This window comes from Ursus maritimus, unplaced genomic scaffold, assembly GCF_017311325.1.
Source record: "Ursus maritimus isolate PB19 unplaced genomic scaffold, ASM1731132v1 scaffold_32, whole genome shotgun sequence".
Classification (NCBI taxonomy): Eukaryota; Metazoa; Chordata; class Mammalia; order Carnivora; family Ursidae; genus Ursus; species Ursus maritimus.
The window spans coordinates 25,212,065-25,229,097 of NW_024425786.1; the positions used below are offsets into that span (position 1 = coordinate 25,212,065).

The following is a 17,033-nucleotide window of genomic DNA, read 5'->3' on the forward strand; positions in this document are numbered from 1 at the left end:
ACCGCTGGTGGGGGTGGGGAGGTGGGGGGGTGGGTATCAAACAGCTAGTAAGGGTCAGGGCCAGTGTTCAATCCATGTCTCTCTGGTACCACAGGCCTTCCTTTTACATTGTCTTCTACCTGAGCAAAGCAAGGAAAACTCCAAGGAGGAGGTGTCTTTGCAGCAATTTTGAAGACAGGGAAGAAGCAGGAGGAGATGGAGAGAAAGGAAGATCAAAAGAGAGGGAACAGCATATACAGAGGCTTATAAAATGTACGACTGGCCTTCCTGGATCCAGACTCCCTCCCATCCTTTCAATCCAGCTTCTCTATGTGGGCCAGGGTGATTGGTCCAAACCACACTGTTCTTTCCTTCACCAGGTCTTTCAGGAGCCCCAACTGCCATCCTCCAATCCTCTCTGCTCCACCCATTTCCTTCTTGTCTTCTTGCTTTAGGGACTTCTCTCTGCCCGGAATGTTCCTACCCACCCCCCATACTTCTGTACCTGTCACCTGCAGCGGGCTGAGTTTTCTCCCCCACAAAGATATGCTCATCAATGTCACCTTAACTGGAATTGTCAATGTGACCTTAATTGGAAATCAATGCATTGTTGCAGATGTAATCAAGTTCAGACGAGGTCATACTGGATTAGGGTGGGCTCTAAACTCAACGGCTGATTCTTCATAAGAGAAAGGAGAGGAAGACTGGGCTACAGAGAAACAGAGAGATCAGCGGGGAGAAGACCACATGGACACAGAGGTAGAGACTGGCGTGATGTATCTATGAGCCAAAGGTGGCTGGCAACTACCAGAAGCCAGAAGTCACAAAGATTGTTCCCTAGTTTTCAGGGAGCACTGCCATACTGACACCTTGATTTTGGACTGTGAGAAAGTACATTTCTGTTCTCGTTTCAAGTCATTCCGTTAGTTACAGCGGCCCCATCAACTCATACACTGCCGACAAGCGTGTACCAGCTGGTATCCCACACCCAGTGGGGACTTTTCCCGGGTGTCTCCATATCTCCCACCCTCCGAGCCCGTGGCCTCATGGCCCCAGTCTGGAGAGATGCTCCCTCCATGCGCTCGTGCCGCATCAGAGCCATCCAGTGACGTACCTGCCTTACCGAGTTCCCTGACTGCTGTGTTTGTGACTCATTTATCTCTGTATCTTTGGTACCCAGCACCAAGCCTGGCCCACGCTAAGCTCTTGGTTTGGTTGAACTGATGAATGAATGAACTGCTCACCATCTGGCAGGAACACCCATAGTTCAGCCAAACTCACCCACTCTCCTTGTCAAGTGTGTGCCACATGGCAAGAGGCAACTGAAATCCTCTGGCTTTAGGGAGCAGCGGGGAAGAAAAGCTCATGGAGACTAAGACTAAGAGGTAGAAGGAAAAGCAGGAAAAGGGGCAGCCCCAGAAGTCAAGAGAGGAGAGAGACTCAGAGGGATGGCAATAACGCCCAAGCTGCTGTGGAGAAGGCAAAGCAGGTGTGGCCTCTGTGATCCTAGCCACAGCAGTTTCCATGGTGACCGGGCAGGCCTGGGGGCAGGGGTGGGAGGACCAGTTCCCACCAAAGGAGGGGCTGGAGTTGGTCTCAGTGTCCTAAGTCTGGTGTCTGGTTTGCCTGGGGTGTAACACGGGCGCTCACGGTGACTAATATGCTGCTCAGCTCCTCAGGCCCACTGGTCTCTGGTTCTCTCTCCCGCTCCACTGGGGAGTGTCCTGAAACTTTGCTCTCTTGGGGTCTGGGTCTTCATTGCTCAGCTGACTGCCACCTGCTTCGACCGCAGGGCACCCTGGGTTGTGGGGCTGGCCCTGTTCCGGGATCTCCACACACCTTTTTCTCGTGGTGTTTCTTCAGAGTCCCACCTTCCTCCACAATCTCCGGGTAGCAGGTGCTGCCCCGGGGAGGGCACTCCCACCGGGCCCTTGCTCCCTTACCTCTTCCTACCAGCCCGCCACCGAGACTCCGCCAGACTTTCCTGGTAAGGGAGTAGGGCTCATGGCACTCCGCTTCAATGACACGAAGAGATTTTCCACCAGAGTCTCAATGTAAAAAGCCAGGGGAACATGAGATTCTCGTGGCAGGTGCCCATGCCTCTCAAGAGCTGTCCCCAGGCAAAACCTGCTTCTGGGATCTGGTCCTCAGTCTCCTCAGTCCCAAGGGAATTTGGACATGTTGGGTGCTTTTTGGATTCTGCCCACCCCACTGCTTACAGGTGGCTCATCTGGTCCATTGCACATTAGAAAGATACACAAAAACAAGAAAAAAAATCCATAGCATCTTGCCATGTTGATTTCATTTGCAGAGTTCTGATCGGGCCCCAGAATGTGAAAGGGTCTTACGTCCTCCCGAGCAACTGTCACCACCCCCACGAACACAACGGATGGTGCACAGACCCGAGTCCTAACAGTGGATCTTTATATCAGGGGAAAATGGCCCGCGAACGAACAGCTGCTGCAGGGGGAAGAGGGTCAGAAATCACTCCTGCCCCCAAATGAGAATGCAGCCTAAATTATCCTCAGTGACACTGGAAATGACAATAAGAAAATAATACTTGTTTTATAAAATGTCCCCTTCTGAGCCACGGAGCTGCAAACCAACAATTAAACCATGATCATAATAGCAGACAATAATAATTAAAGCGTCCTGCCATCCAAAGAGCAAAACCGGAGAAGACAGACCAAAGCCCAAAGCAAGCACTGGCATCTAGAGCAAAATGAGAGGCTCTTCTTTCCTGGGGCCATCTATTTGATAGACAGAAAAAAGATTCTTTTGTTACTTCCACGAGGGAGAGAATAAACCTGAGCTTCGGGTCACTGCAGTGGCCGCGGTGATGGCGTTCTGGGAGGCTGGGGCAGCGTACGAACGCAGGACTTAGGCTACTGCCTTGTGTTTCAGCCTTCCTTGCCTGTGACCTTGGACCGGTTTCCTGCTCGTCATAGGCACCTTGTAAATGAAGGCTGTGTGACTGCCTGTCATTAGCCGGAACCTGCCCTGGAGGTGTCAGGGATTCTGTGAGGGACAGACATGCCTTTATTCTTCTCGGAAGAAACATTGTCCATGAAATGAAAGGTTCATGCCTTGCGAAGAGGCTGCATAACCCAGAGGGAAAAACAGTGGCTATGGAGTCAAAGACACAGCTTCAAATTCAGTTCTGTGAGAGCTCATCAGGTGACCTTGTGGAGCCTCAGTTTACTTCTCTGTCGAATGGCATCCGTCCAGCAGTGTTGCTGAGAGGATTATTGTAAGTGAAATCACATATAAAATACCTGGCACTGAGCCTGTTACATAGTGCAAGAATCAATAAATGGCAAAATCATCTAAAACAAATTCTATTTTTGTTCTCTTCATTTTTATTGAAGTGTGACTAATATACAGTGTTATATTTGTTTTAGGTGTACGACATTTTTTTCCTTTTACTTGACTAAGATGTGTTAAAGTCCTTCTATGACTGTCAATTTCTTGTATTTATGACAGATTTCATTCTACATTTTCTTGGTAGCTTATCTGTTGTGTAAAGATCCATGGCCGTTAGCATCATCATTGCACAGGCACTCTTCCCTCTGTCCCTGGTGGCTGCTGGCATGCCTTAGCCTGCTCCTGCATCACTCCAATCTCTGTAACTTCACCTCTACGTGTCTAAAACCTCCCTCTGCTTGCCTCTTATAAGGATTCATGTGACTGCATTTAGGCCCCACCCAGAGAATCCAGGATAATCTCCTCATCTCAAGAGCCTTGATTTAATCACAGCTGCAAAGATCCTTTTTCCAAATAAGCTAATGTTTACAGGCTCGGTCATTAAAACCTGATGTCTTTGGGGGCCATCATTCAGCCTACTACAATGTCTTTGCAAGTTTTTCAAGCAGCCCCAGTGGCAATTTTCTGTGGCTTTGTGCATATTATATCATGGCTGAATCAAGGATTCTTGGGTCTCACAACACTGCTGGTATCGGCCTTTGATGTGAAGGAGAGATTTTAGGAGGATTGGATTCGGTGTGGTGGTGGTTTTTCGTAAATGACTGTTTTATTTGAGGAGGACTGGTTGTGTGCTTACCTGTGGGAGTGTGTTTTGCCAAAAGCTTGCAGGGATCTTTTATTATCCTTGGAACTGATCCATTTTTCATCAAGTTGTATCTAATTCATTTTGGCTGGAACTCAGTGAGTCCGTTCAATTCACCAACGAGGCTTTAGCTCCAATGTATCCCTCTGCCTCTTCTCAGAGGAGTCTGCTCACAGTTAGGATTTTATTCTTATACTTTTCTCCATCTGTGCTGCCTGGTTGGTCCTCAGTCTTCCACATTGGGTAACTTCTCTTTCATTATTTCCACACCCTCTCACTTTTTCTCTGCTGTCTCAGATAGACCCTCCAGCTTGTCTCCTTCTTCAGTGCTTTTATTTCTTACAAGGCAAGTACCGATCTTGTAGATTTTGGCTACTGTGTCGTTAGCTTTTCATTCTTCACTCGCTGCTATCATGGTCGCTCTATCTCAGGATCTCCCCTCCCCCATTCCATCATCCATCCGTCTGCTACCAATCATCCCTATTTCTTATATTTAAATGAGAACAGTATCCATCTATCCATTTACATTTTCTTTTATTTACTATAATACAATCTTTTCAGAGAATATCTTCCTATTCCTTTAGGGAAATGATTCCCTCTTTTTTAAGAACAGTGTGTGTTACATGGCATCGCACGATTTTCTTTTATTTCTTTTTGCTTGTTTACTTAATCTTTTGAGAGGGTGAGCTCTCTAAAGGTCCAGCGTGGCCAGGAATGCAGGTCTGCATCGAATGAATGGAATCCCCCTCTAAGAAATACTGGAATCCATTTTTGGGATGGTAAACTGGCAGTCAATTTCATGTGTGCTGGCCAATTCGACTATCCAGTGTAGCCGGGTTATTATTCTTGGACGATTTGAAGTAATTTGTATTCTTTTTCTAGAGGTGATCCATGAAAACTAAATTGCCAGAGACCACCACCACTCTTAAACACTGACATCTACGGGGTGATCCACATCCTCTCCTTCAAAAAACTTCTGAGCTCCTATTGACGATTTCCCAATTCACTGAAACCTTAAGTCTGACAAAGGGATGCCCTGCTGTGTATGTGCTTATCTACTCAGTTCCTGCAGGAGGTCAGCTCTTGCAGTGCAAGTACATGGACCTTCTCTGTTTAAGGTTTAACTCGCTGTCACTGCTCAAAAACAAACCTTCTGGAAGCTGCTAAACCTGCGGCTGCGATTCCTGGCAAGAGCTACAAACAGAAGCTTCGCTTCTGGTGCCTTCTGTCTCCTCCGGGCCAGCTGCCCACTTGCTGTCGAAGGGAAGCGACGCTGACCACAGTGGGGGCTGGCAGCCCTGTGATTGATGGGAAACTGCAGCCCGGGACTCCAGGTCTCAGTTGCAGCCAGATGTTTTGTCTGGTCCAGGCTCCTCCCAGGAAGACAAGCTCCACTGGGCAGGGGTTCTGGTACATCAAAACTGCAGCCCTCCGTCTCTTGGTAATCCTACTGCTTTGTGACCAACGGCCAAGAAGGGAGCTTCCAGGTCACCCTTTGCATTAATCATTAAAAAGTATCCCTACAGTTAAAAATCAACAAACCAGGACCATTAGCCAAATATGAGCATTAGGAGTGGAAATCAAAGCTTCCAGAACAAGTTTTCCAGCCTCCATGGGCCCCAGAGCTCTCTAGGAAAGTCACATCTGGAAGAGACCGTGTCTTCTCCCTTCCTCCTTTCCACTTCACGTAGCCAGTCACACACAGCTCTCCAGCCCAGCCAGATCTGTACTCAGAAACAAGGCTCAGATCTTCTGAATATAATCAGGACCCCTCAGTTAACCTAGACTCCTTCCCTGGTTTCCCAGCCAATTTCTCCTCTGCATTGCCACCAATGATCTCCTTTTAGAAATGGAGATATCATCGCATCACACCAGAAAATGGGTTCTTCCAGAAGCAGCTGCGTACATTCCCCTCTTCCTCCCTTCCACATGCCTGCAAGGCCCTGACCGCCACCCTGCACGGTGAACTACTCCTGTGCTTTCAAGTGCAGTTAGCATAGCACCTCTTCTCCGGAACACGCTGCCCCCCCACCGCCACCTGGAATTAGGAACCATCCTTGCAGATGCTCTTTGGTTGTGTTTCACACATAACTTCTACTATCGCATTTATCATGTCACGTTAGACTCTGTAGCAGACCCTGTAGGACGGTCTGTCTGCACTCCATTTCCAAAAACTCTCATCTATCTCTACTACTGAAACTGTAAAAGCAAAACAAAATTGATTTCCCACTTTCCCAGCCAGGCGTACATGGCAAGTTCTGACTAATCAAATGTAGGAAGATGTCTGTAAGGACGGTGATTCTTCCCGAATAAATACACAAACCCTCGCCAGGAGAAAGCTCTGCACCCTGGCCTCTACCCTCTTCTTCGAGGCTGCAATGCAGCAGGGTAAGCAGGAGGACAGGGCCTGAGGACAGCAGTGTGAGAAGAAAGGTGCTGGCCTCCTGAGTGGCTGCCCTGGGTCTGGATGGGACCTTCGCATTCTCGTTCCAAGAGAAAAGTGAACCTCCATCTGTTGAAGCCAGCTTTAGTCGGTTTTTCGGCTTCCATTCCTAACTGATAAAATGTCTATCTATAAGACTGAGACTTTCAAGGGAAAAGACTGTTTCTTATTTATATTTTTACCCTCAGTACCTGGCAGAACGCCTAGCACCGAGTAAATGCTCCAAGTATTTTAATTGAACTGAATGTCGTTACTGTCTTCAAAATATTCCAATGGCTCCTCATTATACTGAGAAATCCATTTAGAGTTCTCGTCTTGGCACGCAGGGTCCTGCAGAGAGCCCTCTTTACCCATGCAACCTCATCTCCCCCGCGAAGTCCCGAGCCACATCAAGGGAGCACTCTTTTGTGGACAGATCCTACACTTTGCCCTCTTTCCCCTTCAGCTGGACTGTTTGTGTCTACGCCTGCAGGCAGGCCTCCTCTCTCTTCTCCATTACTGAACTTGGCTTGCACTCACTTACAGTATCTACTTTGTCTTGGAGGGACCTGTTTGTCTATTTGCCTCATAGAATGTGAGCCCCTGGAAGACAAAGACCAGCCTTAGTCTAATTTTTGTGTTTCCCACTGCATAGTCTCTGACACAGAGAAAGTGTTCAATGCATGTTTTGTTAAATGGAACTAAACTGGGGTCAGAATGACAGACAGGGAAGAGAAAAGCCTGGACCTAGATGGAACGGGTCTGAAACCCATGTCCCTGGGTAACTGTGAGATGTTCCCCCTTCCAGAGCCTCAGTGGTGTCATCTGTAAGATGGGGACAGTAATAACTGATCAAGAATGTGGTATGCTGTATGTGTTTGATAAATGTTAGGTAAAGGGGAGGACCAAGAGCAGAAGGCTTTGCCTCCCTCTCATCTCCAACTTTCCTCTGAACTGGTCCACTGATTATAACAGGGGAAACTCCAACCCAACATTGGTAATTGAGAAGAGGTTTCATCCACAGGGGATGAAACTTCCATGTTGTACGTACTGACCACAGAGGGAAGGGTGACATGGAGGGTGCAGCTCACTGTCTGCTCTCCTGCTGTTAGCTGCCAGGCCTGGATGGAGTTCACTGGCCAGCCTGTCCCATTCCTGGCACTCAGGGGAAAAGCACATGTCAAATGCTGCAGCCGCCCCCTGTGTTCAAGGGCAGAATCTGACTACCAGCCCATGCTTGTCACACACATCCAAGAAGGGCCCGTTTTCCTGCCTGGACCCCACCCAGGGCTGAGCGTGATCCCTGCAGCCCCCACTGTCCCTCCTGGGCAATTTTGGCAAGGGATTATCCTTGCCTGGCTTGCTGGGGTGAGGTTGACCAAGGATTCCTCTGATCACCTCCAATGCTTGGTTTGGGCTGGGGCGGGGTGAGGAGAGGCATCTGCAAACCTTGTCCTGTCTGTGCGCCTGGGAATGGGCTCATGGACTGGCCTGTGGGCTTTCCCACAACTTATCCCATCTGGCACACCAAAGGGCAGCTTGCTTGACACCTGCTCCCACCGACAGCATGGCACCCACCACCTGTGACTCTCAGGGGTGACTTACAGCCTGCTGTGCTCAGGGGATGCCCCATCTGGGTAAAAGGAACAACCACCTACCCAGCCCAGGAGGGAGTTCTCCTCACTTGGGAATTCCATGCCAGGCACTGTTTTGAGTGTTCAGATACATTTACTCACTCATCCTCATAGCAGCCTTAGGTGGTAGGTACCATCTTAAATCACCATTTTACAGATACGAGAACAGAGGCCCGGAGAGATCTTCCCAAGCTGCACAGCTTGTCAGAGTGGTGGGTGGGCAGTCTGGTGCCAGAGTCCAGCTCTGAGCTACAACTTGATCCTGAATGAACAACAAAACTCCTGGGATGGAAAGAGAAGTAGCTTCTCAGAGGAATCCAGCTGATGGATCGGACAAAATGGCCCAACTGCAAAATGCAGTACATGCAGGAAAAAATAGCAGACATTGTAAAACAAAACATAAATAGTGTTCTCGGCAAGATGCAAGACAATAATACATCGAAAAGACAAAAGTAAGCTGTCAGGAGCAATCCGAAAACAACAAAAAGGGAATCGTTTCCTTAAAATAAAAATGAAAACAACAAGATCTCCAAAATAAAGGAGAACGAGATAAATGCTGTTGAAAACAGAATTAATGAAAACACAAGATCACTGGCAGAATAAGAAGAAATAGGATATAGAACTTTCAAATTACGAGGGGAAAAACAAAGCCAATTAAATCAAATCAGCGAACAATAGGAAGAGTTAAAAATGAAAGAAAGAAAGAAAGAAGCATCACCTGTTTTGTTTGAAAAAAGCATAATGCGTTCGGTGAAAAAGAAATATATAAAACTCTGTGCTCTTTTCACTTTCTCCAAATGTACATGGAACATGAAGAAGACAAAAATTCCAAAGGCAAAAAGGGCACAATGTGGTAAAAGTAACAAGAAAGATCATATGAAATATATATAGTCAAGTAGTACATTTAAAAAAAAAATTAATACTCAGGTTAAAAGGAAATCTAAACTGAAATGATAGACTACCTAAAAATCAACCCAGTTGAGTACTCTGTGAGAAAAGAAAAAAACAACTCTCCCAAAGAAAAATATACTGAGAACTGGAAGCAGCAAAGACAATTAGATATCATTTTGTCCGTCAAACTGATAGACACTGACAGGGTTGACAGCAGCTAGTGATTCGGTGGGGGGAGGCAGGCTTTTGGCGGATGTGTAAATTGTGGCAGGAACGAGAGGGAAATCGGAGGTCATATATTAAAATTTGCCTTCTAAGAATACATCCTAAGGAAATAATTGGACAACTGTTCAAAGATTCATGTATAAGGATGTTCACTGGAGTAAAAAACTGAAAATATTTACTTTATTAATAGGGGAGTAGAAAAATAAATGACGATTGTGCCTATAACAGAATCCTCTGTAGCCATCAAACAGGATGAGGTGATCTCTATATATTGACACAATAATATGATGATGGAGAAGCAAACAGTACATCAAAAGCAAGTCGCTGAGCCATGCATAGAGATGATCTTGTTTTAGAAACCATGTTTACCGCAACTGCTTTATGGATATGTCAAAATATCTAAAAGAACAAGGAGAAAAAACAGATCTCAATGGTTATCTTCTGTGGGGTGTGTGGGGAGACCAGAGTAAGATTAAGGGGACTTTTGATCTCTACAAATATCTTTATTGTTTGCATTTTGAGTTTTTAAAATGGGTGTATTTTTTAATATAGAAATATTCTATAAAAATATTCCCATTTAAAAAATAATCACTAGATCTTACTCTGAATAAGGACTCAAACACAAAAGGGGCTTTTTTGTGTTTGTCTTAATTAGGTCTAATCATGAATTCCCTTAACTTTGCTGCTGGTTATTCAAATGAGGGGTTTGGGGGGTACTGAAGGGGAGGAGGAGAGGGAGAGAGAGAAAGAGGGAAGGAAGGACAAGGAGGGAGAGAGGAGAAAGAGAACAGGCATGAACATAGATGTGTGTGTGGACCACACACACTGTCCGGAAAGGCCAGCTGGGCTGGGGGACTGAATGAGAAAGGGAAAGGTGTCCTGTGGCTCCTCTCCATCCCAGGAGTTTTGCTGTTCATTCAGGATCAAGCTGTAGCTCAGTGTAGCTGGAAGCCCCCCTCTGCTCCCCTGGCATCAGCTCCTTGAAGGCTGTGAGGCTGCCAGAAGCCTTCCGGAGGGAGGACTGAGGCTACCTTCACCTTCTCCCTACTGTTCCCCATCGTGGGGGCCTCGCACACACATTCAGCAGGCCCCATGACTTTACAGTCCTTGCTATGTCCCCTTGCAGAGGACAGTTGGTGGCCCTGTCTTGATCTTCTCTTCCTGAGGGCCATGAAGAGGTCCTCCTGGCTCCCTCCGGCTCACCCCATGCTCACCGTTTCCATAAGTGATAATGGTCCTCAACCCTGCCCAGAAATCCGATCATCGATTTCTCATGTTCGCCTGTCAGCTGCTCCTAGATCCCTCTGCTCTCCTCTGGCCCTTGTTTTAAAACTTCCCTCCCGGGGTGATGCTGCCTGTCTTGGGTATGCTAACGTCACTCTGTTGTGCGGGAGCACATCCTCTGCTTCAGAAGATGCTTGCCCAAGTATTGAGGACTGAAGGACCACGATGTCCACAATGTACTCTTGAGTGATTCAGCAAGAAGGAAATAGGAAAAAGAGAGAGAGAGAGAGAGAGAGAGAGAGAGAGGGAGAGAGAGAATGCAATTATGGCAAATACTCATAATGGCTGAGTCTAGGTGGTAGGTGTGCAGGTGCTCGTGTGCTATTCTGTCAACTTCTCTGCGTATGTTACATATTGTGTGCTATGCAGCAAAACCCAGGGAAATGGAAGAAATGGCACTTTCCCTATTTATTGAGGAGAGTGAGACCAGCTGGTGTGACCACTTCAGTGTTTCCTGAATTTGTCCCTTCTTCTCCACTCCTACTGCCACAGCCAGGGTTCTGGCTCCTCATCCCAACTACGATCTGGGATAGCCTCCTCCCTGGGCTCCCTGTCCCAGGCTACCCCATTCTCCATGAGGCTGCCAGGACGGGTTCAAACCCAGTGTCATGGGCTTCAAGTCCTTGACCCTGACCCTCAGGCTGCAGCCCGCTCCAACAACTTTACCTCCCGCCACTGCCCCTTACTACTAAATCGCAGCTGATGCCCTGGGCCTCGTGCCTGACCACACCCTGTCACGTCCTTTCCCGCCAACCTTCCTCCCCGGCTATCTGGCAACTTCCTCTCCATCCTTCAGCTCTTGTGTCACCTTTTTCAGGACAGCATCTCTGGTCTTCTGTTCTACTTTTGCTCCCCACCCCTCCCTATTCCTCCGCTTCCTTGTGTGTATGCACACGTCTCCCCTTTGCCAATGGTGCCCGCGTCTCGATCCCGTATGTGACACCAGCACCTCACCCAGACAATGCCATGTGTTAAACAGACAGGTGGTTGTTACATGAATCAATGAATGAGTGAGTGAGAGAAGCTCCAAGGCAGGGAACCAGGAAAACCTCCTGATATGCATATATGCACATTACCAAGAAGGAGTCATTATGCTCCTGATTCACTTATTGCTCACTTAACACTAACTGAGGGACTATCATGGATCTCCTAGTCATATAATCCCCTTTTGGACCCGAGTCCTGCTTCATTCATTCATTCATTCATTCATTCATTCATTCATTCATTCATTACTGGACACTTGTGGAGCCAGGTGCTAGGGGCACCGTGCTGAGAGCCGGGAGACTTGCAGAAATGAATCAGGCAGAGACCCCGGCTCTGGCCGGGCAGGTAAGGCAGGAGCAGAAAGAGAGGATGAGAGCGGTCAGTGTCAAAAGGGAAATGCAGGTCATGGTCAATGGGAGTTCAGAAGAGGGGGACATGACTCCTAGGAGTCCAAGAGAGGGGATCGGAAGACTTCCTGGGTGAACTGACACATGCACTTGACTTTGAGGGGTGGGAATTTCAGACTTAAGCCTTTGGAGGGAGGAGGGCACTGCAGGGAGGGCCGAGTGGAAACAGAGGCAGAGAGCGAGGCCGTGAGCGTGGATATGCACAGGAGTCGCCAGTTGCTCAGCTCTGCTGGAGTGGCACTAGACGGAAGAGGTGGGAAATAAAGTTGGGCAGGTAGGTTTAGGTCACGAGGGCCTTGAAAACCAGGATAAAGTGTTTAGCTTCTGTGAGCATGGGTGTCATGGAAGGTTTCCAATTAGCAGGTGAGCTGGTCAGGTGTGCTTCCAGAAGCTTATTTCAGCAGCAGTGTGCAGGATGAATTTGTATATTTAACTTATCCCCCTACTAGTGCAAAACCCCTAAGAGCTCTGCTGACCTCATTTTGCACAGGGCTTAGCTCAAAAACGTGCACATGGCAAGCACTTAATGCATTTAATTGTAACTGAACTGAGTCCAAGGACCCGTGTACATCAGCAAATACACAAATGTCTATATCTCTTGAGGCAACGTATCCATTCCGTCAATTCCCTTTGACTGAAAACTCTCTAGGGCAGAATCTTCTCTAGCTACACTTCTCCTCGCCTTGGCTCCCCACCATTGCAAGTCCTCAACATTTCATTCCTGGGTCACTGTGATAGACTCCTGACTGGTTTTCTTCCCATGAGTTCTCTTCACTGTAAACGACCCTGGTGGGACAACCCCTGCTCAAGAACCTTCCATGGCTCCCTCTTGTCTGCTGGCATTTAAGATCTTCCATGACCACGCTGTACTTCAAATCTCTCTACCTCCCATTCCTTGTCCACACGCCTCCCCCTCTCCAGCCAGATTCTGTCTCCTCTCCAGTTGCCTTTTCGATCCTCCTTCCAGACCTCTGCTCATCCTGCCACCCCAACCTGCTCCTTTCCTCACAGCTCATCTGAACCCCAGGTCAAGCAAGGCCCAGCTTTGCCAGTGTGAACAGTGCGAAGATTCAGAAAAACCTGGGTTCAAGTCCCAGCTTTCTGTGGGACTCACCGTGTGAACTGAGACACACTATGTGTTCCCTTGGGATCTCAGTGTTCTCATCTATAAAATGGGACTGAGAACAATGTCTATTTACTACTAGGACTTACTTTAGTGAAGAACTAGTAAGATGACAGGTGTGCCAGGCCCTGTGCTGGGTAAATGGTGACGTTCCTTTCTTCTCTGACTTTTTGGAACTCCCATAAATAAATCCTGCTGGTCAGATGCTCGTATGGAAAGCAAGTTATATTTTGAGGGAGTGTGTATGAAGTATCGGACCACTGCTGGGCTTTTGTAATCACTCCCTCCGCAACCCTCAAACACCAGCATTTTTGCCCTCACTTTACAGATTACACTCAGACTGAGAACAGGGAACAATCTGGGATCATACCGCTCTGAGCTGACACTACTGGTCGAGAAACAACCACAGAAGCGTTCCTAGATACTATGTTCCCAGTACGATGCTGGCCGCATTGCACATGCCGTCCCATTGAAGTGCTTTACTCCGAGATGCTGCTTCTGTAATAGCAAATAAGGGCCGTGCCCAGAGTCCTGCAAACAGCGGGTGGCAGGGCTGGGATTACTGCTGGGGTCCGTACGACCTCCGGCTCTGCCCTCAGTTACTCTGTTGTGACTGTGTCATTGAGGCCAGAGAGGTGTCTGAACTTGGATGGCAGCCCTGTGAGGCTGAGACTGGCCTCTCCCGGTTTTCCACTGACTCCAGCCCGAGCCTGGGGTCCCAGCGACCACTGCTGATCCCAAGGGCCTCCAGGTGAGGTGGGCAGGGCCAGCCACTAGCTGAGTGGCCCCACGACGATGCTGGTGACAACTCTCCTGAACGGCCAGCAACAGTGACTTTGCCAGCCTTGACACTTACCCAATGGTGCAACCAGCGTCAGCCTCGATGGTCCAGATGCAGTTGAGATTGTGTTCGTAGGGAGCTGGATACCCGGGTGACAGCACCTGCCCCGACATCTCTCCTTTCACTGTCCCTCCACACTCAGCTGAAAGAAATCCCAAAAAAGTGAGCTTTATGGGGTGGCCTGCATGGCCGGCAGTGACTCCATGGCTCCTCTTCTCAGTGTGCCCCTTGTTCCCTCCAGGTGACTGAGCACAGCATACAGAAAGGCCCCCGGATGGAACTGGTATCCACAATCTACAAAGAACCCCTACCACTTAACAATGAAAAGACAAACGGCCCGATTAAACGGTGGGCAAAGCATCTGAGCAGACATTTCTTCAAACAAGGTATGCAAATGGCCAACGAGCACATGAAAAGCTGCTCAACATCATTAGTCATCAGGGAAATGCAAATGAAAACTACAGTGAGACACGCCTCACGTCCACAAGGATGGCTGCAATCAAAAAGCCAGACAGGAAAGGTGTCAGTGAGGATGTGGAGAAACTGGGACCCGTACACATTTGCTGGTAGGAAGGCAACATGGGGCAGCTGCTTTGGGAAACGGGTTTATAGTTCCTCAAAATGTTGCACGTAGTCGCCATAGGACCCTGCATTTCCACTAGTAGGCACAGACCCGGGAGAATGAAAGCATACATTCACACAAAAATGCTCACAGCAGCATGACGCGTAACAGCCCAAAGATGGAAGCAACCCAAATGTCTATCAGCCGATGGATGGGTAGACAAATACGGTGTAATCCGTACGATGGAATAGTATTTGATCATAAAAAAGGATGAAGGATTGCTACCTGCTACAACAGGAATGGACTTGAAAACATGATGCTACGTTTAAGAAGCCAGACTCAAAAGGCCACATATTATATGATTCAGTTTATACAAAATGTCCAGAACAGAACAGTCTATAGAGACAGAAAGTACAGGGGAGGTTGCCAGGGCCTGGAGGGAGTGGGTGCAGGGATTCTTCTGGGTAGACAAGATGGACAAGATCTGGTTCAAAAATCAGATTGCGGTGATGGCTGCAAAGCCTTGGGAATAGACTAAAAAACATCGATTGTACATTTTAAAAGGGGTGAAGTGTATGGGATGTGAATTGTATCTCAATAAAGCCATTTTTACAAAAGTCCCTGGGTAGAGGACTGACAGCCTACTCTGCACCCAAACTCCTTGAAGCCCCCCTGGTGATGTGCAGATACTTGAACCTGTGCCTTGCCAGCCACGGGGCCTGTAGGGTGCCAGGAATGCAGAAGCAAGCAAGACACTGCTTTGTTCCTCCTGAGGGCTAATGGTCAAGAGGAGGAGAAGCCACTGCGGGCCCCAACAGAGGCACATTGGTGGTAGGAGACAGCTCAGAGAAGGGACTACTTCCCCTCGCACGGGGCAGGGGGAGTCGTGAAGGAGGAGCAGGAGTGGACTGGGTTGGCTGGGTGGCAGGGGTGGCGTGGGGGGCACTGCAGGAGAGAAGAGAAAGGGCAAATGTCCCGGTGGTGGGCAACAGCATGGCAGACGGGGGCCAGGTGAGGAGATGGTGGTGGGAGACAGGACTGTGAAGCTGGCCCAGCGTTGGACGCCCAAGGGTGCCGTGCATGAGGCAAGTGTCTATGTACTCTGTTGGGGAAGAGCTGGTCACCTTACACGCTAGTGAACTTTACATGCCAGGAAGTGCACTCTGGGAGCAGCCTGAAGGGCATGGAGGGGTGAAACTGGAGGCAGGGGACCAGTGCAGAGATCTACACTCCCCATCAGAGCACCTAGTCACCCTGGTCAGAAGCTGGTGATCCTGTGGCCTTCATCCTCCCCACATCTGATCTGCCTCCGAGACCCAGCCCCTGAACCTCTGGGGTGTTTGTCACATCGATGCCCCTCGGCCCCATTGCTAGGGTCTTGGCCTAGGCCCTGGCCATCTCTAGGGTGGCACAGTTGCCCACTCTCCCCTCAGCAGTGCTACCAGGTGGATCTTTCTAGAAGGCAAACTGACTGGGTCACTGCTTGTTTCAAACCTTCCTTCCTGGAATGAAGTCCAAGCTTCAGAGGGACTCCCTTTGGCCTCTTGGCCCCTCGCAATACCCCTTGGTCCAGTCAAGCCTCATGAATGCTACAAGCCAGGAACACGAGGCCTCTTCATGCCTCCACATGGACCGGCAACCTGAAAACATCTTCCCTGGGGAACTTTTTGGGGCCTCTCCTCTCCCAGGTAGAGTTGCCGCTCTCCTCCTTCATGTGTCCGTTTTAACATGAGCAGGTTTTTATCACAACACATGCACCATGTTACAGTCATGTCTATCTCCTTCACAAGACTCCAAACGTTTTGGCAGCGGGGACCTCGTCCTCCTCCTATTTGCACATCCAGTGCCCCTGTAGTGCTTGGCACGTTACAGACGTTTTAGTAGGGGTTTATTGAATGGGGAGATACACGGATGATCAGATGAATAAGCGACATTTACTGCTTCCCAGGAAAATTACTATAAGGGTCTGAGACAAGGGAGCATGAGTGAAAATGAAGAGCAGGAGATTTATTGCAGTATTTTTTAGGAAAGGGAATGACTGAGCAAAATCCTAGAAGAAACTGAAGAAGATAGGATCAAGGTCGCGGGTAGAAGACTGGCCTTCACCTTTGTGAAGCATCTCAAGAGCCCCATGGCTTCACAGGGGACCACTATGGCAGGGTGGGGAAGGAGGCACTCTGCCGGTAAGCACTCTGCTCCTGAGACCGGATCCTTTGCTCACGCCTTGTCATGAGTCCCCACAGTATGCTGTTGGGACAGGAGGTGCTTGAAGGAGGCAGGGCTGAATGGGCCATGCTGGGGAATGGGTGTGGGCAAGAGGACAGACCGTGAGCTGGGGGAAGCAAGCCTGTCTGGCCCCACAAATAAGGGAGGTGGTGGAGAGATGGCAGAACATTATCCATGCCCTTGGCTAGAGCTTCTTTCCATATTCCAGATGGAGAAGCCCCTCCTGCTCCCCTAAAGGTGAGTGTTTGGAGGCAGCAGCATTGGGGGGGGGGCTCTTCCTTATGGACACTACTGCTCCTTTCTTCACAGACCCTTCACAGGGGGCTGGCACCTGGGTGGGAGGAGCCAAGAGGCCAGCAAGCTGAGGATACATTGATAAGACCAGAAGA

At 48.8% G+C, this 17,033-nt stretch overlaps 1 protein-coding gene across 1 annotated transcript in view; it reads right to left on the reverse strand.

The window, feature by feature from the left end:
• The window catches only part of CSMD2 (CUB and Sushi multiple domains 2), a 567,391-nt gene that overhangs the window by 142,273 nt on the left and 408,085 nt on the right, over window positions 1-17,033 (reverse strand). The window contains exon 25 of the mRNA XM_040619227.1: window positions 13,872-13,998. Within this exon, the coding sequence (XP_040475161.1) occupies window positions 13,872-13,998 (127 nt within the window). The remainder of the gene's footprint in view (window positions 1-13,871; window positions 13,999-17,033) is intronic.